This window comes from Pipistrellus hanaki (assembly GCF_964339955.1).
Source record: "Pipistrellus hanaki genome assembly, chromosome: 10".
Taxonomy (NCBI): Eukaryota; Metazoa; Chordata; class Mammalia; order Chiroptera; family Vespertilionidae; genus Pipistrellus; species Pipistrellus hanaki.
In genome coordinates, this window is record NC_140512.1 from 35825889 (window position 1) to 35852519 (window position 26631).

A 26631-nucleotide genomic window follows, 5' to 3' on the forward strand; every position below is an offset into this window, starting at 1 on the left:
ATTACTCTCTGTAAACACTGTTAATTAGATAGTCCTTTAGTAACAAATAGAAAAAAAGCCGAGAATCCAGAAAAGAATTACAAGGCTACTTACTCTCTTGGGCTGAGGGTGTGTCTAATTTTACAAATCGTACCTCTGCGTTGTACTGGTTTCATATCTAGACACTACTTCAACCATCAGTTCATGACAAAATGGCTTGATAGCCCCATCCTTCACGTAGAAAGGTTCAAAGAAGTGGTAAAATCAGAAAGATCTCACACAAAAAAAAGTAGTCAGGAGCCATCCAGTCTGATGCCAACAGTACTCAAAGGAGCCAGCCAGTGAAAATATGTCTTAAACGTAACTTAAAACGTGGGCCTACCTGAATCATATGCAAAATCTCTGGGTTCCTGTTTAATCATCAGAGGTGGGGGGAAGCTTTGGCCGGGCGCGCCACCAACCATGGTGTTGTGTTCATACACTGGGTCATGGTACTCCTGCTTAAAGCCTTGAGGGGGGAAGGGGATGTTGGGCTCAGACATCTGCCGTTGGTACATAGGACGTCCTTCCCTTGGCATCGTTGGCAAAGGAGGAAAGGAATTACAGGGTTCAGAAAGCTGGCGGCGAAACCTGGGAAATAAGAGAGCATGTTTCAAATAAAACAATAACAAGGCATACTCTTTAAAATACTGGCACAATTTTTTAACTCTATCATGAACATGATACCAACTGATCTAAGGCATAAATGTTTAATAATTACTTCATTTCACTTTCCCGGGTCAGTAGCACTGGGCTTTTTAATCTTAATAAGACAGGTGTTCCCCTTCTAATTAGTCACTAGCAGCAGCAGTTTGGTACAATACTATACGTAAAAGGTGTGCTTTGAGTAAGCCTAGGAGAACAGTTCATTACTTTGAGAAAATACATACCCTTAGAGTAAAAACACCCAATCCTAAATCAATTGGATCATTTAACAAATTTTCATATTAAGAGGGCCTCAAATAATTATATACTAGGGGGGGAAATGGGAAAATTTGAAAGAATCTGATCTCAAACTATATCCTTTATCTTTTAATTCTGTTACCTAACTAATCCACAAACAAACAAAATCAACCAAATAAAAAGCTACCTACTGGTTTTCCTTCTTCCTCCATCAGTTACTGAGGAAGCAAAAGAGAAATAACTATCTTCTCAAGTGAGCAGGGCTCTTAAATCTTCAACAATGTCCTATAGAACGCTATATTCTACTGATAAATGAAGCTAGATTATGTAGAGACTAAACCAAGCTTATTTTTAAAAGACCACCTCTTCACTACCAAACAGTAACACAACACATTGGCTTCTAATAGCTTCTAATGAAATCTCAAGTTGATCAAAATAAGCATACGATATTCAGCAGAGCTCCAAAGACGAAAATAGGGTGGTGCATTGCATAGACATAGGACTGGCTGTGCTGTTAAGGCCCTGAAGAAGTTTGGAGGTCTTAGCAGGAGGCTGAGAGTGAGTCTCTGCTCCTTCCTGCTTGGTAAACTCTATAAGGATTGGCTAGTCTTGTGCTCAGTCTGTTCCATGTTTCTCATCCGTAATATCATTGACCCACCACAAAGATGTGGATTAATTAAAGATTTAAACGTGCTCTCAAAATGCCCAGGAGTGCTTAAAAATAACCTACCCCACATTACGATGAGCAAATAGAAGCCTATTAAATAGCTCCCTTCTTTTCCCCTCACTCCACTAAAAGCATTTTAGAGACTTTAATTTGGAAAGTTAACATTTAATTTTGGTAACCTTTAATGAAAATAAGGTAAAAGCTGAAGAATTGCAAAGCAGTTGCTTTAGCATATCTAAGAAGCTTGAACCCTGTGATTTCACTCGAGTCTCCTCAGCTGCCCTGGTAAGTACCAGAATCCCACCTACACCCGCAGAAAATAAACTTAGAAGCTCCGATATTGCAAAAACAGTGAGACTGACTAGCAGTGCCCCCATTTCCCTTCCCTTGCTTATTTCATTAGTAAAAAATAAAACACACAACACAGAAATTATCATTAAGAACTGTCAAGGAGTGAATCAGAAAATTTTAACTTGAAGTTAAAATAAGAACCCAGCTCACCCAGGAAGCCTTGAAAGGAAGTGAATAACACGTGTACTAAAAGCTTTGTAAGGAATCAGCCCTTTATTGTTAGGAATGAACCTGATTCCAGTTGGTACATTCTGAGGACCACACCACCTATCACACACCTGCTTCATAGGGAGCTACCAGTTAGTGGTGCCTGCACTTGTAAAAGGGCCACGTGCTAACTGACTATCCCAGGAAGGTCTGCATGGAGGACTTGCAAACCCAGAGACCTAAAGTAACCACAAAGGGTGGCTTGAAATTAAAACTTTTTTTAACTAAAAGCAGTTATGGTGGGTAGTCATGTCATCAGTCGGTATCTTCCCTGACAAAGGTCCACCTTTACCTTAACTAAGCCTGTCTATTGTCTTTTGCATCTATGATAACATGCCTTGGGAATGTCAGGGTAGCTCCCCTTTTCCAGACCTCACAGGGATGAGACCATAAATCATCTTTGTTTTAACATGTTCACTGTTGACTTAACTATCCTGTAGCCATCTATGCAAAAGCTGTACTGTCTATCATTTGTCTTTTCATCCAATTCCAGAGGTCTCCTCCACCTCCACCCCTGCTTTGCTTTCTCCCACCTCCCTAGTCTATCACCCGTGGATTTCACGTAAACCACTTGCATCATCTCCTTTGACTGCAATGTATAAAATAAGGTGTAAAACTGCCACTCTCCAAACATTATCTCAGATATTTCACTTCTTGGCAATTGTGGACAGTTTGGCTCACACTCTCCCACACCAAAAAAAAAAAAAAAAAAAAAAAAAATGCTTCACAGGTTCGAATGCTTCTTACGTTGACATGTCATTCTTTGGAGCCACTGACCTACCCCTAAAGAGAAGGTGACTCAAGAAGCTTCTGGAAGAGGGTTAACAGGTAAGGGCAGCCTGGCAATGACCTCTTGGGTAAAGGAGCACGGTCTCTAACGGGTGAGAAGAAGTGAGAGGAGAGACCAGGCTCCTTCGCAGCAGGTTCAGAAGAAAGAGCCAAAGGGCTGACCTGAAGAGTCCAATGGGCCGTGGAAAGAAGGCAGGGGGCAGCCCCGATGAGGCGAGGTGCCCAGGCTGGAGGGGGCTATTTGGGGAAAGGATCTGTTCCCAGAGAAAAGTTGCCATTTATAACTGAGGGACTGTCATTTGTTGGCTCGAGCCCTCCAAGAAATCCTCCTCAGAAACATACGGCTTCAGAGATTTTCCTGGGATGGGCCAGCTGGTACTGTCCTCAGCGCACCATGGGGGGCAGTGGGAAAAGACCCTGAGCTTCCCTCTGGTAGTTCCGGACCGGCTGTTCTCAGTCTCAGCTATTTGACTTCAAGTGGAGAAACTCAAATGGATTTGGCTAAAGCATTTCAAGTTAGGTCACCTGAAAACAGGCACACTGCTTGTTCACCAGCCACCTTCCCATAGAAATAGCTTTTCCTCACCAAGAGCCAACTCTACAACCCAGCATCTCCTTTGAAGAGTGAGCGCCTCAGGTAGCAAGAACTCTGGGAAGTCATTAGAAGTGGACAAAATATACTGGCTTCTTCTTTTGTTCACTCTTTTCCCCTCTTAGCCCTGCACAATGTGCCTCTGTTTAGTGGCCCACCCTGCCCTGGGATTTCTTTCATCAGCATTTACCAAACTGTTTACACAGATGCGCATACCATTGTGTGCTGAGGAGATCTCAAGTCTATCGGGTGTGAAGGCAAAGATCCCTGGGAGCATTTAGTAACTAAAGCAAGAGAGGACTTGGTGGAAGCAAAGGTAGACGTGATGCAGCTTAGTTTCACGTTGGAAAGAATGCTTTCATCTTAGCTTTTCACACCAGCAGAGTTGGACTGAATGTGAGTCTGAGTTGGAGTAAATAACCCAGAAAAAGCAGAGCAGAGTATTCCCCTCTTTTCCAGGTGCACATCTGCTGATACAGTGGATGACTTTGGCTGAGTTCTTTTCCTAATAGTGTCAGAGCCAGTTTGTCCTGGCTTATTATTAGATTTTCAGAAATTCTGTAAGTCAATTGCTAAAGACAGCCATTATGAAGAAAATTATGTAAATTTATATATTTTTTAAAAAATTATATTACAAACAGAGGCTATTAATATTCAAACCCTATCACTACCTTATTACTAGAATTACTATTAATTTTATCATTGAGATTATGACTATAGCATCTATATGGTAGAAACAGTATAAAGTGGAGTGCTACTGCACCTCACTTTCCAATTCTGCATTCAAGGTTGTCACATTGGTAGCTTGCAGTCAGCCATGGGGGAATATTTATATCAAACGCCTACAGATCAGGTCTCTTGGGTTTTCTCCCATAGAGCCTGTTGTTCAATATTTACCAGCATACCACTGGTTCTATACAAGTACAAGGTAGAAGGGGAAAGAAAAATGAGGTATATAATCAACAGGTGTTTTAAGCTGTATTAAGACCTCTAAAAGTCTCCTAACATGTTATTCAAATGTAAATTTACTCATCTCTAGGAATCAGGAATAATCTACCACGGCATTCTTCCTAGTTCCATCCTCTAGTCCTTGCTTTGCTCCTTTCTAAGTAATACTAATTTGACCTCTATCTCTTTAACTTTATATTCTCAGTGTCCAGGGTCATATGTCTACTAGCATTAAATATTCATAGCATGGAAAGTATGGAAAATGATTTTAATCAAATAAGTTCTGCTCTGCAAAACTGTGTACAGCTATGCTATTCAAACTAAGGTAAAGAACCTAATTCCATAAGCCACCTACTAAAATTAGTCTCCTAACTTTATAGAACAAGTACACACATATGCTCATAAAAAAAAAATGCCATGATCTGATTTAAAGTGTGAGTGAAGCAATTTAATTCAGGCAAAGCAAAGGGGAAGTTTTCAAATGTCAGTACATAGATTAATTCTCCATTTTAGCAACAAAGTTAAATGTTTATAAAAGAACTCTTTATAAGTGACCTTCTTCACCGATTATTTATAATTATAGAGAGGGCAAGCTCTTCCTAAAAATATTTTGCCAAGATGTGCAAAATTAATATGCTCACTCTCAATCTACTGTAGGTCTTAGGAACTGGCAACAGAAGGTCTGCCACGAATACTAAAAACAATTTTCGACAAAAACAGTATTTTCAATATACCTGTGATCCATGGGGTATCTGCTGTCTTGCATGGACTGTGACGGAGGGAGGTGAGCTGGGAAGGCGTGGTCAGGTTTCGGAGTGTGAGTTGAGTTTGGAGATGCATGATGTAGTGGGGACACTGGAGTGCTGGATGGTGTTGGGGGGTTGGAGGGCCTCATTCCCACTTGTGGCTTCTGATCATAGGCACTATCCACGGCATAAGGAAAAAAAGAGAGTATTTGTTTCTTTGGAGAATTAGAAAAAAAAAATTTAACCTAAGGAAACAACAAAACATTTTAGGCTTCAGTCATAAAGAAATTAGAATTTCATGTCTTTTGGTGTTTGTAATTCTAGAACATGTAATCTTCAAAACTGGCACACACTTTAACAGAAAACAGAATAAGTAATAAATTAGTAACAGCATATACATATAAAGTGTATGTTTTTAACATATAGATAAACAATTTAGTAGGAGGAAAAGCACTATCTATGAAAGCACTGGCATAATTTCCATCTCTTCTTGATCTGTCTCCTGGAGCAAGTTTCATAGATCTTTTCTACTTCATTAAATTACCCTGATATTATAATTCTTCTATATTACATTAGATTTCAGAACAAGAACATCAGTTTAATAAGATGGAGATCATACCTGGCTTGACTTTATTTGTGGTAAAATTTTAAGAAAGCAATGCTTTGGCCTTATTTTCATTTTTTATATAAAATAAATGATGCTTGCTATTAACTTCCTCATATGGGATAATAAAGATTAATGAAGCAAATTAAAATCTCTCTGATATATTTAAACTTTCTTGGAGTATAAGAACAAAATGATGTTCTTAAGGATAACATCCTATTGTTATAATCTAACTTGTAAACATTTGCAAAGGAATAAAATGAGTGAGCTTGTTTATGAATTTCAGTTGATTTTCCTATGTATGCTTTTCAAGGATGTGATCTAATTAATTTTTGTGATCTAAAAAATATTTTACTAAAAACAAATTTTACTTATATTTCCAAATTAAGGAGATATTACCAGGTTAAAATATTGTATTCCCTTGTAAGGTATAAATAATTCATCAATACATATTTTTATTTTAAAGCAAAAACATTTCTTTTTGCTTTGATTAATGTAATAATTTGTTTTGTTGCTCCATCTATACAATAGAATGATATCTGAATGTAAGAATACTTTATAGGAGTGAAGTAGTATATGGTGTTTAAGTCTGTTCTTGCTTTTAAGTACAACTAATGATTCTCATTATGTTCGGTTCTACTTGTTTTCTTTACCAATATTTCTACATGAGAATCTACTTCTATAAAATGGTTCACCTAACTCTTTCCCAGGTAAAAAGTAATATCCATTGTTCTAGGATATTACTCCCACCCCCTCCATGAAATGTTATATTTACAGTTTGTATGTAGAAGGAAGTACCAGCATTTAATCCATAGATCCCTGTGGGAATTACTGGTCCCAGGAAGAACCTCAAAAAATTCAGGCAATTCCTCTACTGTTGATTTATGGATATTAGATATAGCATATAAAGCAGTGGTTATTTCATACACACTTCTAATCAATGCTGAAACTCAATAACAATTCTGTATCTCTTTGGCTCATTAATTAAACATTCTCCAATATGTTAATTATTTTGTGAATACATAACACTCTTGAGAAAATAGAAACACTAGAAACACTATAAAATGAAACTCAGATCAATATTGTTTTATCTAAACCGAGTATGCTTTAATAGTTAGTATCCACAGGACATTTTTTTTATAACAGCTTTGTAGTTTTAATTGAACTGGCTCATAATTTCAGCCTCTGGTAACCCTCCTAAGAAAAGCAGATATCAAAGACAAGTTTGAGTGTGCAAGAGTGAACAGTAATAGAATATGTAAGCATTGGTCAGCTGCTGAGAGATTACAAAAATCTAAGTTTCTTGAATCTTATATGTCCTGGTATAGAGTACAAGTAGTAAACACATAAGAAAAATGTAAGATCCATTTAGATCATAATGTATTATGAACCTGAATCCACCTAACTTATAAAATGGCAAGTATTTATAATCATTTTTAAAGTTTCTAGCCTAACTCCTTTTAAGAACCAAGTTTCCACTATAATTGAGAGTAATAATACTCAATACACAGAGCCAACTTCTTCCTTATGCAATTAGAGGCCGATATGAAAAGTAGCAGAATGCAATTTACTGTGAAGGGTTTTTAATGAACATGTATGTTATCAAATTTTCTAACAAATGAACAATGTACTTTTATTGCTCCACCCTTTATTATCATCAGAAGAAAAAACTGGCTTTTTAATAGATAATAGCCTCTGCTCAGCCTTATAAAATCCTAAGTTTATTACAATTGTCCATAAACACATCTTATAGATCATCTGCAAAGCCTGACAGATAACTAATGTACTGCTGAGACATGCCAAATGTTTCTATTTTTTTTTCTACAAACTCTATCTAAAGTGCATAATGCATTCATTCTGATAAGAACTTTCAATAGCTGCTTAGGCCAAGTAAGACCCTCTTTTCCCACCCAGGATACATCACTGAATAGGAAAAGCAACCAATAATGTGCGTGAAAATGATTGCTTTAAAGTTATTCTAAAAGTGTGTGACTGGATGGTAAATGGCTTTTTGGAGTTCTTCTAAGCACATTACCTAATTATATGCTGAAGATATGACTCATAAAAGTTGACTTGAGATTTGATATTAGATTCTGGACTTTTTTGTCTTGATAAGAACCACCATCCTATATACACCTGATGGCTTTACCTGACATTGTACAGGCACTTTTCTCCATAGCTGAATTTAAAGGGGTGTTCTTGACTGCAGGCAGAGCCGAGTTCTGAACATGGACTGTGGGGTTCTTTCTTGATTTTCAGTGGTAGGCCATGAAAAGCCACTAGAAAACAAAACAAACAAAAATACCCACAAAAATGAAATGCAGTTAAGAATTAAGTGTATTAACCTGATCTACTTTTCTTGGTTAAAATATCACAAACATTACATATTAACTGTCACAGAAAAGAAAAATCACATTTCATTAATTTCACCAAAGAAGATTCTGGAGAATCTCCGTAACCTGTTTTTCTGTTTATTGTCTAACAAAATTCATGCTTGAACTCTCCTTACTTTAAGGGAATCACTTGTAATTCGCTTAGCTGATATTAGTTTTAAAAGCTCTGCTTTCAGAAAGTATGTTTTGAAAACATTTCAGGAAGGTTTCCAATGATTAAAACAGAAAAAAAAAATAGAAAGGAATTAACTGAAGACTGGAGCATTAAAAAATGCAAAAGAATTAACTGAAGACTGAAACATAATTTTAAGCATTACTGAGAGGAAACTATCTCAGTAGTAAATGGCTTAATAGAAGGGCAAAATGAGAATGGAAATTTAGGTGCAAGTCCACTGGAAACCCATGATAATGTGGACAAAAATCTCCACATCTTTGAAGGCAATGCTCATCTGTAAAACAGAGATAAAGTATCTGCCTATCTACTTATCAGAATTGTGAGGATGAAATATAAAAAATATATGACAGTTGTCATTTTTAATCAACCATAAAACAATTATTCTCTATCACATGTTTTCTCCTTCTTCCTATGACAATATATGGTGATGCTTATATTCATTAACGTTTTATACAAATATAAAGATCACATAAAATATGAAGGCTAGAAGACATGCGTATTTGAAGGAAATCATAGCTTTAAAAGCAACTCTTAACACTACATATTTTTATTTTTTATATGAAATATTAAATTTATCTATTAGAGATCCTATCAGACAACTAAAGTTTTAGTATACATGGAAAATTGGTAAAAATAAATAAATAAATATATAAATAAAAATTTTAAAAATAAAGAAAAAATAGACATGAGAATGGTAAGGGCACTGGTAACCTGTTACAGTGCTGGAAATAGTTCAGATCTTGCTCTGCACAGTGCTTATTTGATAATATACATCTTCAAAATTACAATAAATGCATAGCTCAACAAAAAGCTTAAAAATGTGAGAGACACCAAGCAATGCTATACAAATGAAGCTATTTCAATGATCTGGCTTCCTGTTTCAGCAGACATCTGAGAATGTGCTTCAACTGCACAGGAGACATAATTCCGGATGAGGAAGGGGAGGAATGACGAGTTTGGGCACCATCAGAAGTGGCTGCTAGCCTGCCAGGAGCCTCCTATCAAAATGCCCAACAGTATCAAACTAGAAGCATCCTGGTGGTGATCATCCCATGTCTGTCTTGAGGTCTAGGGCTTTCAGAAGCTTTCAGACATCTCCTGGATTGACTTTAGAAGAAAGGATATAAGGATCCCACTCCACTTAAGTGTTTTCAGAGGCAAGTTGATACATAAACTCATAATCCCAAATCTGGCCAACAATCTAATTACCCAGATAACTTTAAAAAAAGAAAACAACGCAAAACAAAGATTTCCGGACTCCATATTATAAAATTCAAATACTGAAGTCCTAACCCTAGTTCAGTCCTCACCTGTGCCCTTGTTCAATAGATAAATGAAGGTGAGGTCATCAGGGTGGGATCTAATCCAATATGACTCATGTTCTCACAAAAAGGGGGGATTAGAGTATAGAGACACTCACAGGAGAACACCATGTGAAGATGAAGGCAGAGGTCAGACACAATGCCAAAAGACTGCTGGCAAACCACCACAAGATGGAAGAAAGGTACAGCATAGACACTCACAGCACCCTGAGCCCTGCCCACACCTTCACCTCAGACTTCTGGCCTCTGGAACTCTGAAACAAGACATGTGTGTTGTGTAAGCCACCCGATTTATGGCAGTTTGTTATGGCAGCCCTAGCAAACGAATATACCATTCCCAGAAGTTCTGATTCACCGAGGCTGGGATATATATCAGGCTTCTGTATGTGACAAAATTTCTAGGTGATTGTCCTAACTGGATTCATTTCAAATCCGCTGTGCTACTTGGCACCACCTGGATCCAGTGTGAGCTGCATTGAAGTGGGGCCAGTGCTTGAAGAGACTTAAACACAAACAAAAACAACGTCTTCCTTTTCGTGAGATGCCAACCCTCAAGAATTCTCCCAGGTCCTCTACTTCCGGAACGTGAGGGTTTCCCTACCCTCTGGTTAACGCAGTCAACGTGTGTGGGCCTCTTCATCATCATGGGCTCTTGGAACTGTGATTCTATTTTTTCTAATCAGAAGCCAAAGAAGTAATCCAATGAATGTGAGTTGGCTAGGATCTTTTTTCTTTTTTTTTAATTGCTGCATGGGAGGCAAACAAAGAGAAGCCACCCTAAAGAACTCGAACACTTTACACAGGAACACACGCTACTTCCCTGTCCTCACGTTCCCTTTCCTGCTGCCTGGAGATCCTATATCACAAAAAAATATGACTTATTTCTTCTCCAATGAGGGGAGGGTGGAGATTCCCAGGAGAGATTGGGCTGGGCTGAGGCCGTGTTGGGTGTTTCAGCCCGGGCCCGAGAGCCGGAGCGTCTGCTCACAGGCAGTTTTCCAGCTCACTGGCACGGGCACAAGGCAAAGCAGCACATTCATTTTGTGCAATTTGCTTTACCTTCCCACATGGAGTTGGTGCATGTAAAAGGCTGTTAAGTACTAAATTATTCCTTATCAAATCACCATCATCTGGAGTCCTGATCAACACTAATTAAATTAGCTTGCGCTGAACACGGCTCCAGCCTGCTGCCGAGACTGCTAGACATTTCATTCCGCTTTACTGTACCGGCCGTGCCGGGTCTGGAACACAGAGCTCCCGGCATCTGCATTGCTGGTCATCTTAATTAAAGAGAACCTTTCCTTCTTCAAGTGTATCACATCAACCGAGTTAACTCCTTCCTGTCACGTGCAGGGAAGGGACGGTTCAAAGAGGATGTGCCCTTGTGTCTGGGGCCCTGACTTCAGGCTGTCCCGGTCATTGATCTAGGAAGTCTGAAGTCTTCCTCGAGCATCCCTCAAACATGTTTCCAGGCACACTGGAATGGCCCCCACCTCCTGTGGCCGGGGAGAAAGAGACAGAGAGAACACAGGAGAGCTGCATCCTGCATTTCTCGGGGATGGCTGCTTGACCTTTCCAACCACATCTTAAGGCCGGCCGGTGCTGACTGTGTTCTTCTAATGGTTAAGCCTGAGAGCTCCAAAATACCAGGGCTTTCAAAAATGCACTTCCAAAATAGACCTAACCACTGCTTAATTCGAAACGTTTACGTGGGGTCAGGGTATTCATCGCAAACTGTTTGTTACATCAGTAACTGTTAGGGTTATGGATTTAGGAACTCTGAGGCATCATTTATTTCCGCTAATATTTTGGGACAGAGGCACAGTCCTGCCCTCATTCCACCAGAGCAGAGACACACCCTGTGCTCTCCAAGCGCAGCAATGCTGGGACAGGACCACATCTTTGGCTGAGGATAGACATGTATTAAATCACATTTAAACCCCTAAAAAGACAGATGAAGATCATGTCTTTTTAAATTTGCACAGAGGAAAGTATTTTCCTAAACAAAGGTGGCACAAGAGTATTTTTTCATACCATTAGAATGAAAACAGGCCATGTTTGTTATTGCTGACTGGTTCATGGTTAGCGCAAAGACTAAACAATGCAATCTATGAATCAAATTTTGGTTACTATTTCTTACTGATTTTTTTTTTAAGAGAGAGAAGAAGGAAGGGGGACAGAGAGATAGAAATATCGATGATATAGAAATATCATTGATTGGCTGCCTCCTACACGCCCCCCTACTGGGAATCAAACCCACAACATGGGCATGTGCTCTGACCTGGAATTAAACCCATAACCTCTTGGTTCCTTGGTCTATGCTCAACTACTAAGCCACATGGGCTCGGCTCGGTTTGTCTGTCTATATGATGATGTCTTATAAATTTAAGAAAGATAATAGGTCTAAATATGGGTGTCGACTTAATGAATTGTGGTTGAGTTTGGAATTGTGATAGAAAGCAGTGGCTATGATGCTTAAAAAAAAAAAAACACCTCAAATTTACATAGTATTATGACATTTTCAATAACCTTTACCTGTTGTATTTTATTCTCATTTAAAATAAGAAGGATATTTATTTTCATCTCCCCATTTTGCAAATATCCTGAGAAAGCATTAAGGAACTAAGCTTCATGTCAAACCAAAGACCTAGAACTTACAATAGGTTAAGAATTAAGAGCTCTGAGCTTTTGGCTGCAACTCTCAAACCCTTAGCATATAATTCAAATAAACATTCTTATGATTTATTTCTCGCATGAACACCACTATAACATTATATCAGATGTTTCTTTATCCATCCTTTTCTTCATTAATCCATGCATTTGCTATGGCCCACATACTATGTCAGGTGCTACAGGGGGCTGGGAGTAAAAATGGAACTAGAGAGAGAAGATGTAGCAATGCAGTCTTACCATTAAGAGCTCACAGAAGTTCAGAGTTTTACTTAGTTTTTTTTTTTTTAAGAGGTTTTTTCTAATAAAGAGAGGCAAGTCTACTTTACGTTCGATTAGTTTGTATGTATGCAATGTCTATTTCTGTATACACGGCCTTAATAATACATCCTTGGCACCTGTATCTAAGTGAAAACAACTTCTCAGAGCATTTGTTCCTGCTTTTAGGCATTCTGCCTTCTTTCAATTTGTCACTGTGACCAAAGGCATTTGCAAATTCACCCCAGTCAGATTCCATGGAAGGAAATTTGTGGCTCCCCAGCACCCACAGTTTCCCCATGTTCTCTGATACCTAAATGTCACCAGTGACGGTCCCCTTCTAGATGGGGATGGGGATGTAAATACAATGATAAGTTGTCTCAGGGCTGACCTTTCGCTCTGCTTTCAACTCATCATAAAATTGAAATAGAGTAGCCATTTCTGTGAGTATAAAACAATTATGCAGGGATGAAAAACATACCACATTTTTAATTGCTTCTCTAAACAGAACCAGGTCTCTGAATCAAATCTGTATGTTTTGCTTGTTTGTTTTTTTAAAGCAAATCTAGCTAGGAATACAGAACCTTGCTGGCAGTCTCCTGATTTTGATGTTGAGATGTTCGGGCTGCTTAACCATTCTGTGTTAGAATAGGCTAATGTACAACGTTCTAGAACGGAGGTTGGCAAATTACAGCTCGGTGCCAAATTGGCTTCCCACCTCTCTGGCTAAACGAAGTTTTGTTGGAACACTGCCCAACCACTTGTTTAAGGATGGTCTTGGGGCTCTTTGGGTATCAAGGGAGTATATGTGACAGAAACTCTGTGACCAGCGATGTCTAAAATACTTATTAGTTGACCCCTTTGCAGAGGGAACTCTGCTGATCCTTGTAGGTTGTGGTCTAGAATGAAAAAGGAGGATGAAAACACTGAAGTGGAGGAATGGCACAGTGACATCTGCTAATGACAGGGTACAGCTACATTCACCAACAAAGGACATTTAATTGTGCTTTATTAACTCTTTACTCTCTCAAGAGCTAGTGTGTGGACTTGTGTAGCCAACCAATTTACAAAGATATACACAAAAAAAGATGATGAGAAACATACACAATATTGTGGCTCTAAAACGTTACAAATGTATGTGCTTTGAGGAATTTTCAAGGCATGTACTTAGAATATGGTTATGTATAATGTGGAGAATTTTTTGCACTTGTCTACCAACTATAACTAAGAAAGTCAAAACAAATCATTCTGTGGACACTGAAGTGCTTATAAATTTTTTTTTTTCACTTGGCTATAGCAGTGAATTTTTTTTTTAAATCTCTGTAAAAAGGTTTTTTTAAAAAGTAAATGGTATACATAAATTAGATTATTTGAGACCAGATACAAGCATGGCATGAAAAATGCATGCAGCCTTCTATGTAAATATATATTGTTAGGAATAGACTCTCTAATGAAAGGCATTCACTTTAAGTTACTATCCCTTCAATTCCAGGTGATAAATGGAGAGCCATGACCTCAATTAGTGCCGCTAGGTTAGACTCCAGAAGCAAAGGGGAAGGCTTGTTTACAAACAAGGACGAGAGTGTCACAGCCTCTTCCAAGACACGAAAAAGCAGCACGCACTGCTGCTGCAGACACCAGGGCCTCTCACAGGTCCTCTTCCGGTACATTTACCTCTCCCGAGCCTCCCCTCCCCCACCGCACACACACCACTCACCCATGCACACACCCAACATCCATTACTAGCGGGCCTAATCTCAGCCATCAGCAGAGTGCCTTTATGGGGCCATTAAACCATTTCTCTTGTTTACAGTGCCTGAAGAAAGATGTGAATTATGTCTGTGACAAAGCAGGCGATAACATTTCTAAGCTGCTATCAAAATGCAAACTGAAACACACGTTGAAGGCCAGAGACCCTGATTCGAGTTTTTCACGATTTCCCATCATTTGAAGCATCTGGAAATGCACCCGCCCATCATATTTCCCACACAAATGTAAGCCCTGGCCCCGCACGTGGATATTTATTTATTTTCCCTAAAAATATTTTGCAGGGAGGGCATTTATAATATAATAATGTCTTTAAAGGACTGTTATCAGTTGGGGTAAGTACCACGCCTTGGTTGTCCTTTGATGTTATGCTGGCAACACATAACAGGCAGTCATCGCCAGGGCAAGGGAAGGGAGACTCTCCTCAGGTAGTGAACCTCTGACTTCTGGGCTGAAGAGGCCATTAGAAATGAACACGTTTTAGGGGCTGAGTTAGGTACTCAGAAACCTTTGTACTAAAGGAATCCAAAGCGAAAGCCTGAGGGCTAAAAAGATAGAAAGGGAAAAGCGACTTTTATAAGAAGGGAGTCATCAGCCCACCCCTGCACCTTGCTCCCGAAACTAAATCCTCAGCTGCTGTAAGGACCTTCCTGGGCAGTGTGGAAACCAAAGCTGAGTGTCAAAGAAACCATGCATTTCTCAGAAGAGGATACCATTTATATATATATATATATATATATATATATATATATATATATATATATATGTATATATATGTATATATATATATATATATATATATATATAATTGATTTTTTACAGAGAGGGATAGAGAGTTAGAAACATCAATGAGAGAGAAACATCGACCAGCTGCCTCCTGCACACCCTCCACTGAGGATGTGCCCACAACCAAGTTACATGCCCTTGACAGAAATGGAACCTGGGACCTTTCAGTCCGCAGGCTGATGCTCTATCCACTGAGCCAAACCGGTTTTGGCCCATTTTTTTTCTAATGCCAATTTCCTATCAGTAATAGCAGCTGCACACTCCACGCAGGGACTCCTGAACAGCCTGGCCAGGGCGTGCCTGCGTGAAGGAGCCTGGGGAGCGGGGTGTAGATTGCAAAAGTCCCAGAGGTGAGCCCACCAGGCACAGCCCCATTCAGGATCAGATGTCCACAGGCCGGGACGCCAGTGCGGAGGGCACACTGAGATCAGAAGCCAGGACTCCTTACAATCCAGAGTCAAGCCTTCTGAATACATTATAGCCCCACAAGACAGTTATTTCTTCCAAGTACGCTTACTAATTCAACTTTCTCTCCAGGGCAAAGTGCCACGATTTCCCCTTCACAGAACAGAATGGACCAGGAAGACAGAGGTCGGGCCTTTCTTCTCCTTAAAAATAGTGGCAACCACAGTTTGCCCATGTCTCCGATTGGTTCACAGCATGCTTTGAAATTATTGGTTCAAGGATAATTTTAATGAGTTACGATGATTAAACATCAGCTCTGAAACACTTTTCTGGTTTTAAACATCAAAACTTCTGGTTTCTCCTGAAAAATGCAGCAACCCTGAGTCCATTTTCCAGAATGAAAAAGCAAGGCCGCAGCTGGCTGAGCCCAGTCCATGATCAGCTATCCCTCTGGTCAGGGCCTATGTTTTCCTGTTTGCCTTCGTCCCCACCATTCCCAGTTCATGCCTCATCATCTCCTGCAATAAATCCACTTCTCTCCTGTATGTGCTTGGAATGAGTGTTTTCTACCCCTCACCTAACACAGCTAAGAAATCATTAGGAGTGTGTTTCCACATGTGAACATGCATGTTTGCAGCAGCGGGTATGTACGTACACACACACACACACACACACACACACACACACACACACAATCTCTAGTCAGCAAAAATAAATGTTACCAAACTCACATTACAGTGTGGCTCAAATACTCCAGTCCTCATTCTTGGTCAACAAAGCATCCATAGTGGCAAAGCTGGCTGGCACTTAAATCGGCCTGGTTTCTAATCTTCCTACTGCCACTCACCAGCTTTTAGAATGGGCAAGCCCCTCAACCTCTCTCTGTGCTTCAGTTTCATCTATAAACTGAGGCTGATAAAGCCCCTGCCTCCTGAGAGGATTAAATGAGACACTGCTGTGTGGTTTGTAGTAAGTGCTCAAAAATTTATCTCTTGGTCACCACTCAAACCCAGAATCTTTAGCCTTTACAGCTAAAGGTAGATCATCCAGAAAAGAAAGTGGACAAGAGCATGGAGACCGAATCTTGACTTAGCTACTTGCTAGCTAAAGGACTTCTGGTAAACTAGGTCACTGCTGTGATTTAGCTTTTCCCATGTAATCACCCAGATCTTCCTCATGGGGTTTGTGTGAGAATTAAACAAGATAATTCACATCAGAACTTAGAATAGTTTCTGGCACATGGTAAGGACTCAGTAAATGTTAGTTATTACTATGTTTCATCCAACCACTTCCTTTCACAAAAGGTAAACTGAGACTCAAGGAAGTAGAGTAACTTATGACAGTAGCATGACTTCCGGCCATCATCAGACTGTTAGTTCACTTCTGTGTTTATTTCATCTTGCTCCCAATTTATCTTTATGTCAACTACACATTAAGAGCAAAAACTTTTCCCTAGCCTGTTTGGCTCAGTGGATAGAGGATCAGCTTACAGACCTGAGTCCTGGGTTCAACACTGGTCAAGGACACGTATGTTGGTTGCAGACTCCTTCCCGGCCCAGGGCCTGGCCAGAGCTCGTGCAGGAGGCAACCAATAGATGCTTTTCTCTCACATCAATATTTCCGTCTTTCACTCTCTCTTCCACTTGCTCTAAAAATCAATAGAAAAATATCATCTCATCAGGTGAGGATTTAAAAGAAAATTACACAAGGAGAATAGTATGTAGGCAAACAGTATTGTCTGGTAGAATGACCACTGGGTTGGGAGTACATTAACCTTTACCTAGTTCCTACCTCAGCCCTAACCAGCTATGTGACCATGGCAAGCAGTGCAACCTCTCTGGGCTCCCATCCCTAATCTACAAAATGAAGGCATTCAACTAAGCCATCTTTCCTGGTAGCTCTAAAATGGAATGTCTGGATCTAAGTACCAACCAACGTATGTCAGAGAAGAGAAAAACGGGAAGCTCTGATATAAGGATTTAGAGGGCATAACATTCTGAGGCCATGCTGAGCTCTACACCTCTCAATAGCAGCTGAGGGCATTACTGCATTTTAGCAAACAGTGGCCGCTGAGATTTACAATAATGAGCCTTTAATCATCATGAAAAAGCAGAATTGGGTCTAAGCTACTGTATTCAAGAAGGCAAGGTACCTAATGCGCCTTAGAAAGGTGCACATGCAATATGGTTAACATTTAAAAACATTTGCTGCAATAAAAGGTGTTCCAGGGACCACCTACTTCCCAGCTGATGGCAGACAAGAATGTGATTATCAGCAAAACAAAGCAGAACGAGAGAGAGTAATTTCCTAATTTTAAAAGCATCACACGAACCATTAATTGAAAAATACCCGAAACCAAGTCCAGAAGGTGTTGATTCATTCCTCTCCTTTTTAAAGCCCAGTCCTCCTATCATAGGACGTCAGCATTTGTGGTGCTAAACGATCCTCCTCTTCGCCGTCTAATTGCTAGGAGAAAGTGCTCTGGGAGGAAACTGGTTCTTCCATCTGGAAAAGGTTAAGAACTGGGAAAGAAAGGCCTAATGTACGAACAATCCAAATCTAATCAGTTTTGTATTTTTTGCATTGGCTTCAAATCAGATCTTCCTACCCCTACTGGTCCAGTAGATGGAAAGCAGCACGACACAGTTTTTTTGGAAAGAAATCCTGTACAGTGAGCCCAAACATACAATTCTTCATATCCAGCTGGCAGGAATGAACCCTGAACAAGCTGCGGCGATGTGGGAAACAGACCGAGGGGACTAAAATGAAGTTCTGAGTCAAGATGCCCACCCAAAGCTACGCCTCTCAGAAACGGCTCTCCTCCATAAATCACCTAATTGTGACTTTTATGAATATGGAAAACACCTTCGCCGCAGAAGTCATTTCACTTTGCTTTAATATAAATAGACTTTGTAGCTCTATAAAATGACAAAAATAAACATTACCTCTCTGCCTGGTGATTCTGTAATTTCTTTCAAATAATGGACAACACTCTTTGGGAAGGACTTCAAAGTAACTATTATTATTCCCAGCTGAGGAGGGCCTGGAAGATCCCATCACTATCTGGTGTTTCTCAGTCTAACTCGAAGTTCTGAGGAATGCTATGATGGCGGGTGGGGAGGGGGGTGGGAGGGAGTAGAGGGACAGGGGCACCGAATACCCAGACACCAAGGTGCTCAGTCCACGCTACCTTGTCACCATGTAGGCAGTCCTTTCCACAGTTAGAACATGCCGAAGGTGGGCTTTCCTGCTTCCTCCAACTGTCTAGAACAAACCCCAGAGTTCTATCCTCTCTACACATCTGTATGGATCTCTAACAAACGGTTTAGAAAAACAAGTGGTAAAAATATTATTTGAAATCCCCTGACACACACACACACAAAAAAGGCAGATAATAAACCACAGAGAAGAGTTAATGCAGAAGGTAGCATCTAAAGAGATTTAAGTTATAAGTGGTAAAGGATAAATGTGACCTTTAATTTTTGTTCTTTCCTGAATCTCAAACACAGGAGCTCCCACCTAAAGTTTTACATTAATTACTCTATAGGCCATAGTAAGATAAAAAGCAAAAAACGAAACCGAGATAATATTTCCTTGCCAAACAAGAACGCCAATTCTGTCATCGCTTTGGAAAAATAATTACCTGAAGGACCAGCAGTTCCTATGATGTATAAGTTTAGTTACCAAGAGCAAGTGGGCAAATAAATAAGATTTTATGAAATAAAGTATAACCATTTTCTCCAGTATTGTTTTTAAAGCAATGAGCTTTAAAATAAGTAATGTACATACTTAAGTTTATTTATTCCTGTGATCTTCAGAATTAGAGCAGTATAATTTGAAATTCAGACTGCAGCTCAATGCATTAGCATGGTTTTGAAGTCTTTAAGTGAGCCCAGAAATAGAGAAACGATTGATATATGGCCTATAGAGTCAATACCACTTCCAGGACAACTAAAACTCCAAACCTACATACCACACAAGTTTAACAAAACCCTATTGTTCCATTTCTTCAAATATTTGTGCTTTACTTGTTTTAATATTTACCCCTAAATAGGATCGATCAGGGTTGATTTAGTGATTCTGTACTGCTTGAAAAATTCTATTTTATTCAAATTAGTAAATCCTGACTTTTGATTCAATATGTCAACATACCTTTTTTTTTTAGCCTGTATAAAAAAGAGCCTATAATTTGCATGGTCTTAAATTGACCCCTTCAGCACCAAAATGACACTTAGGATCAATAGGAAGCAACATCTGCATGGCTGAAGTGCACCTGTAGAATTCCAGATCACTCTACCGAAGACAGGATTGAGCCAACTCAGACATTATAGCCTCTTGGCTCCTTGTTCAAAAAGATGCCATTGGTAGACAATCAAAGTTGAAAATATGTTCTTAATACCAGAGCTAGAAAAGTTTGCCCCAAAAAAGAAAGCCAGCTGGCTAGGCAAAAAAAATAAAATAAAATAGTGCCTTTCAGCAAATGCCAATAAAACTTTACATGCTGCCAAAATAACAAAGACAGAGTAATTACAAAGGAAATTTTGAAATTTTCCTGACAGTAAACACCTTCTTAAAAAGAAATTATCTGTCACCTGGCCTCAATTGTTATAGCTGTTAAAACTAGGTAGGGTAAATCCTGCACACACATTTTATTGAAACCAACTACCTATCTGGCATAACATTTTTATAATTTCTTCCCCAAAATAAATGTATAGATTTTTCCTTAAAAATGGCTTGTAACCCAGGACCAAACCAGAGAGGATCGGTCCTGCATCACCACCATTTGTCCACCAACCAGATCTGGAATATCATGGCTGACATGTACACATAAGGAACTGTTTGACATTGAAATTGGGTCTCAAAAGAACTGTTGGCCCAGAAAGAAACTCACTACAGACTGATACATTTTCCTCTCAGCATAACCATATTGCTTGTCTCATTTTCGGTTCTTATAAGTGTATTTCTAGGATCACATGATCTCACTCATCTAGGGGAAATAATGAACAACATAAACTGATGAACAAAAACAGACCCAGAGACAAGGAAGCAGGGATCAGACTGTCAAACCTCAGAGGAAAGATAGGGAGGGTGGGGGTAAAGGGGAGAGATCAACCAAAGGACTTGCATGCATGCATATAAAGGACTTGTTGTCAGTGATCCCAGACAACAGGGGGGTGGGAGCATATGTGGGGAGGGGTTTAGGATGGGAATGGGGGGATAAAAACAAATATGTGATACCTATGCCAATAAAGAAATTTTTAAAAATGGCTTATAATCTTTAATTTAATGTACTTTAGAGCAGTTTCCACAAGGAATCACTGCTCTAACAGAAAAACTTTTAGACAAAGTATTTTGCTAGTCTTGAAAAGTAGTCATTTAGCTCTATTAGATTAAAAATCCCCTCAATGGAAAAGGGACATGCATGAGATATAAAAGTAAAACAAAACACTATGACTTGAGAGCCACATTTTTAATCCCAAAATAGCCTTTGTGGAGAGGGGGGAAAAAAGTCATCATTATTATGTGGAAACATTTTTAAAAGTGCACTATTCTTCATGCAGCAGACACTATTGATGTTGGCCAAAATTTCTTATGAAAATCCATGAGACTTTCTTAAAAAGTAAGACTCATAGCTAAGTAGCCGTGTTTGCTTCCTAAAACTGTTACAATACCACCAACACACTGTCAGATACAAGCCAACCATTCTGTCATTGCTTAACAATAAACACTGACCAAAAAACATTGACAGCACAAGAATATCAGAATGATCAAGTATAAAAAGTCTCTTCTGACACAAGCCCAGCCTTCACCAATAAAACAAGAAGCAAACAAGCTAGCTGAACACTGACAAAGAAATCCAGCCAAGAAAGCCTTGGAGAGGATTAACCCAGGCCATGAAATAAACAGTCAAGAGATACCATGTCAGATACATTACATAAGGAACTGATTTTCCTGTGTGTGTTCTAGGAAGCCAATGTAAATGATCAGTGTGTACATATCACATTTCCATAGCTAACAGACACAATCCCAAGGAAACTTAGAACTAAGAGTTCTAGAATCATATTAGCATGTTTAAAGTAATTTTATGATTTCTTAACATACTCATGTTTAATAAATTATTTCCTTTATAAATTTTTTTTAAAGAACATGTAATCTGTTAGATTGAAATGTACTTGTTTCCTACAGGAACACATCTTCCATTTTTCATTGGCATAACAGTGGGAGTTATGAATAGCAAATGAACCAAGTCAGACTCTGCAGTGTTTCATAAGGAGTTTAAGAGATTATTGTCTACCGTCACAATCTTTTACAATGAGCAGCTATTGAGAAGGACTTTAATCATGGAGATACAACCTGTTAAATCTGACTTCTAGACACTGCAGCCAAAATTGTAGTAAGACATTCAAATGGAGTGACAATTATATCTGACCTAGTTGATATGATGTAGAAATTCTATAACTGTCAGAATAGCTGGGGGGAAAAATCAAGTATGATGCAATTATGCATTAGTTATATACACTTGTAAACTCAGACATGTTCTCCATTTTCCTCCTACTTACAATATTCCAGAAGGGTTTCTTAAATGTGTAGAATATTATCCTTAAATTTTAATTACGTATTACAGTTTTGATGAAACAACCTAGCTGCTAGTTCAAAGGATGTCTGTTTCTTCTTTTTTTTTCTACTCCAGAGACTTCCTACTGCTGTCCCACAAGGGCATCCTTGAAACTACATTTATAGGGGAAAGCTCCACCATAGGATCATCCTGCTCCTCCAAAACCAGGCAGGCCCTGCCTGATAGGAACCAAGACACTCACCAGTTTCTAAATTTGGCTCCATAGCAATCGTGCCATGGCAATGTTCCAAGGTATACTTTTTTACTTCAACTTGCTAACTGCAAATAAGAAGAAATTAGATTACCCCATTAAACATAAAGTGTAGCGCATAACTAGACAGCAGTGTTGTACAGGTGTTATTGGAAATAGAAAGGCGCAGCACGGAGGCAATAATGTTTGAAGTTATAAATTTTTTTTTACATCTCTCTTAGGCAGAGCATTTCGTGGTAACATCAAAATACAAATCAAATCATACTAACTCATCGTAACTAACTAATAAAAGTGTTAATAAATTATTTCCTCCCCCTCCCCAGGCCTTCCCAGCACTACTGTCTTTCCATGGGCTATGCATTTATGCATACAAGTCCACTGATTAATCTCTTCCTGTACACCCCCCACCTCCTTTCCTCTGTTGCATGTTTCAATGTCTCTGGATTTTTGTTATTTTTGTTCATTAGATGCACAGATAAGTGAGATCATGTGACACATTTACTTCTATGTCAATCTAAAGTACATATTTAAATTTAATCTCTTGAGACTCTTGGATGTTAACAGTATGTCCATATCAATGCACATATATTACAATGGCTGTTATAAATTACAGGTTATAGCCCTAACCAGTTTGGCTCTGTGGATAGAGCATCGGCCTACAGACTCAAGGGTCCCAGGTTCCATTCCTGTCAAGGGCTTGTACCTTGGTTGCGGGCACATATCCAGTGCGGAGTATGCAGAAGGCAGCTGATCAATGTTTCTAACTCTCTATCCCTCTCCCTTCCGCTCTGTAAAAAATCAATAAAATCTATTTTTAATAAATAAATAAAAATAAATTACAGGTTATACAGGAATAATCATTTATCTGCAACTCTGTGATCAAAGAGGATGATACACAATGATGGCCAACAGCACTGTTTCAAACCCAAGTGGTTTACCAACACAACACATGGTAGAAGACACGGCTGTAAGATGGATTTCATTTTTCTATTTCCATTTTATTTTATAGTCCACAATATAATCTAGTGCTTTAGAACACAGAGCTCTGCCAATGCATTACCTGTAACTCCAGGTGTGTCAAATACTGTAGCTAGCTTATATGTTCAGCAGCTTATATTAGCACTTAGACAGATAGCGAGGATTTATACAGACCTCCTTTGTAACTGACAGTTCCAAGAAACTAGAAAAATATGAAGATAAAAGAGTACTTTGCTCGCCCTCCATGTGTGCAAATAAAAAAGATGAGCTTTGTAGAAACACATGGATCCCACCTGCAAAACAACTGCATGAGCACAAACATCATAGGCCTGGTGTGATGATCCTCCTCGCCCCTTTGAAGTTAATGGGAGCTCAGTAAATTGAGGGTGTGCACAGGGATAAACATTAAGTCAGATAAAGCGTGAGCCTCCTTCCCTTCTATTGCATGTTCAAGTTCTTAGCCAGTGTACATTTCTTTAAATTACCACATTAGATTCCACTGACATAATTATGTCTGATGTATTATGCATCGATTAATATCTGTTTTAAATATGGTTTACCACAGTTTGCCTATATGCTAAAATACCTTTACAAAAAATATGCTATGCCCTTTTATTTTTTTTCTCTCTACTTTCTCTTCTTTAATAACATGAGATCTAATTTTTCACAATAAAAAATTTCTAGGCTGGGCATTTGTTTTTAGGAATAAACCCCAAATATATATGTTTGACTTTTGCAGAGTCACAAAATTTGACTGATTTTAACCTTTTAACCTTCCTTTCGAACACTATCCAATGCACACCTCTATCTCCAAACACTGCCTCTACCAGCGGTCAGGTAATCCTCATGCTCACTTCAGAGCAATTAACACCTGGTCCTCATCTCCAACCATACTAATCTTAAAGAGACAACCGAATGTAGTTAACACAGAGGTATTGAGCAGTAGGTACCAAGAAAGATTAGGTTCCACTTCTGTCATTACTTGGGCATTAAGTTCTTGTCACTTTGGCAAACCTGTTTAGCCCCAACCACCTTTTCTCAGCACATAGCTCTACCAAAGACAGGGTAGGATCCTGGTTAAAGTGTAAAATCCAGATTCAGATCTGCAACTTGGTCACTGCATGACCAGAAACATCCATTTAGCCTCTCTGTGTCTCAATTTTCTCCTCTGACAACGGGAGGCCACAGTACCCACTACACAGTTTGTGGCAAAGACTGGATTCATAAAGGTATAAAGTGCTTAAAGGAGCGCTTAGCACCCAGGAAACACTACACACGTATCAGTTATCACTGTCCATTAAGGGTACATCATCTCTAGGTTCATTTCATTTCTAATTATTTCATGAGCCTGGGTTTCTAGTTTCAGGTTAGATTTCATTTTCTTTATAAGGCCAGTCTCAACTATTCCAATCTATATTGACCTCTTAATTAAAAAAAACAAACTATAAACTTTACTGTCTGTTACATTCATCTAAGTTGTAGTCATATATTTTTATTGTCAATATTATAAAAGTAATGGTGTTCATAATTATGACCGCCCTGGCTTATTTTATCCTTGTTCCACACCTGTGACATCCTCATTATTGGGAGCCTCTTGTAAGCTGAAAAAATGGAAGTATTGGAGGATTAAGTGACTTACCAAGGTCACCCGGCTAAAAAGCAGTGGACAGGGGCATGGTGCCTAACTCATAGAATCTGTTCTCTGGACTGCTAGGCTAACTCCTCACTCTACTGTAGCTTCACTGTCCTCAGCATGGTTCCCCCTTCTCTTCCAAACTTCCCAGTGTGCTTTTTGAAGACAGGGTTTGTGGGTCTGTTTTTTTAAATCATATTTTATGCATGCAAACTTTATCCTATATAAATACTTAAATATTTGTCTATATTTATCTTGACATTATAAGTATGCAAGTAATACAATTCCTAAAATAAAATGACTCTAAGCCAGAGTTTTTTCCCCAGCCAGCAGCCCCTGCCCCTGTTAGGCCTTGATTGTTGGCCAGGCTGAGGGACCCCACCATGCACGAATTCATGCACTAGGCCTCTAGTGTTAGATACTGACAATTTCTTACTTCCATGGAGCTACTGAGTTATTAAATACTAAACTGTGTGACAAAATCTTGACATAAAATACCTTATTTAATCATTACATCAACCCATTTACTCTCTCCCTTTACTTGCAAGTATTAAAGACATTAGAGAATCAGATCAAGATCACAAATATGGCAATGGGGGAGCTAAGGTTTGAACTTACAAATATTGGGCTCTAAAGCTGACATGTTGCCTTATAAGGTTAAAGCTTCTTTAAGACCTTTACTTCCATGCTGAACAAGCTTCTGATATTAGTAATTCTAGTTTTATGTTGTTGTTGTTGTTTTAGGGATGATAACAACAAAGTAGTTAGAATCAACTTTTCTTAAATGTAGCATGCAGAGTCCAATAGTTGGGTCAAATACTTCTGGTGTGGTAGAACCTCAGGCAGTGTCTAATAATTCATTCATTGGAGTAGTAGCTATTTTATAAGGATGATCTTAGGTCATTCACAATTTAAGCAGCCAATTACTTTTAAATGAGCTCCCAGAGTCCATCTCAAAATCTTCTTTGCAAGTAGTGTTCCAGCAAAGGTCCCGTTGATTAATTTTTATTACTTAAATAAGAGATGAACATAAAATTAGCACCCTTCTACTATAGTTCTCATCTTGATTATTACTATTTAGTGAAATTTTTTCTTCAGGCTGAGTGAACACTGTAATCATTATTGCTTTTCATTGTAAAGGTTCCATCTTAGTTAAAAAAAAATCAAAGTTTCACTTTTCAATAAGTACATCAGCTTCAAAATAAAAAAAATATTAAAAAAAAACATTGAAGATGCTGGCAATTTTGCTAGAAACACAAATTCCGATGTCCTTGATCAACCAGAATTCATAACCCATAATCTTAAATGTAAGATGTTAACTGATTCTATAACCAGGCCTGTACTTCAAATACCAAATATTTTCAGCTCAACTTTCTGTTTATGAATCCTTCTTGTCAAAAATGACAGTTGGTTTGAACAAACAACACTTCTGAGTGTCCTCTGACAGTATCACTAAGGACATGCTCCAAACTGCTTAGTGTTGTCAACAGTGAAAGGTCAAATTAGTCTTATAATGATCTTACAGTATGTGTAGAAACAGCCTATAAGTTGATACCAATAGACATAATTTCTAAGCATGGAAAAATAATACA

At 38.8% G+C, this 26631-nt stretch overlaps 1 protein-coding gene across 5 annotated transcripts in view; it reads right to left on the reverse strand.

The window, feature by feature from the left end:
* ETV1 (ETS variant transcription factor 1) overlaps nucleotides 1-26631 on the reverse strand; it is an 88011-nt gene that overhangs the window by 34291 nt on the left and 27089 nt on the right. For all 5 annotated transcript variants that reach the window (XM_084897109.1, XM_084897111.1, XM_084897108.1 and 2 more), the window contains 3 exons: nucleotides 7975-8104; nucleotides 5210-5398; nucleotides 362-609 (listed from right to left, as the gene is read on the reverse strand). In XM_084897109.1, the coding sequence (XP_084753235.1) occupies nucleotides 362-609; nucleotides 5210-5398; nucleotides 7975-8104 (567 nt within the window). The remainder of the gene's footprint in view (nucleotides 1-361; nucleotides 610-5209; nucleotides 5399-7974; nucleotides 8105-26631) is intronic.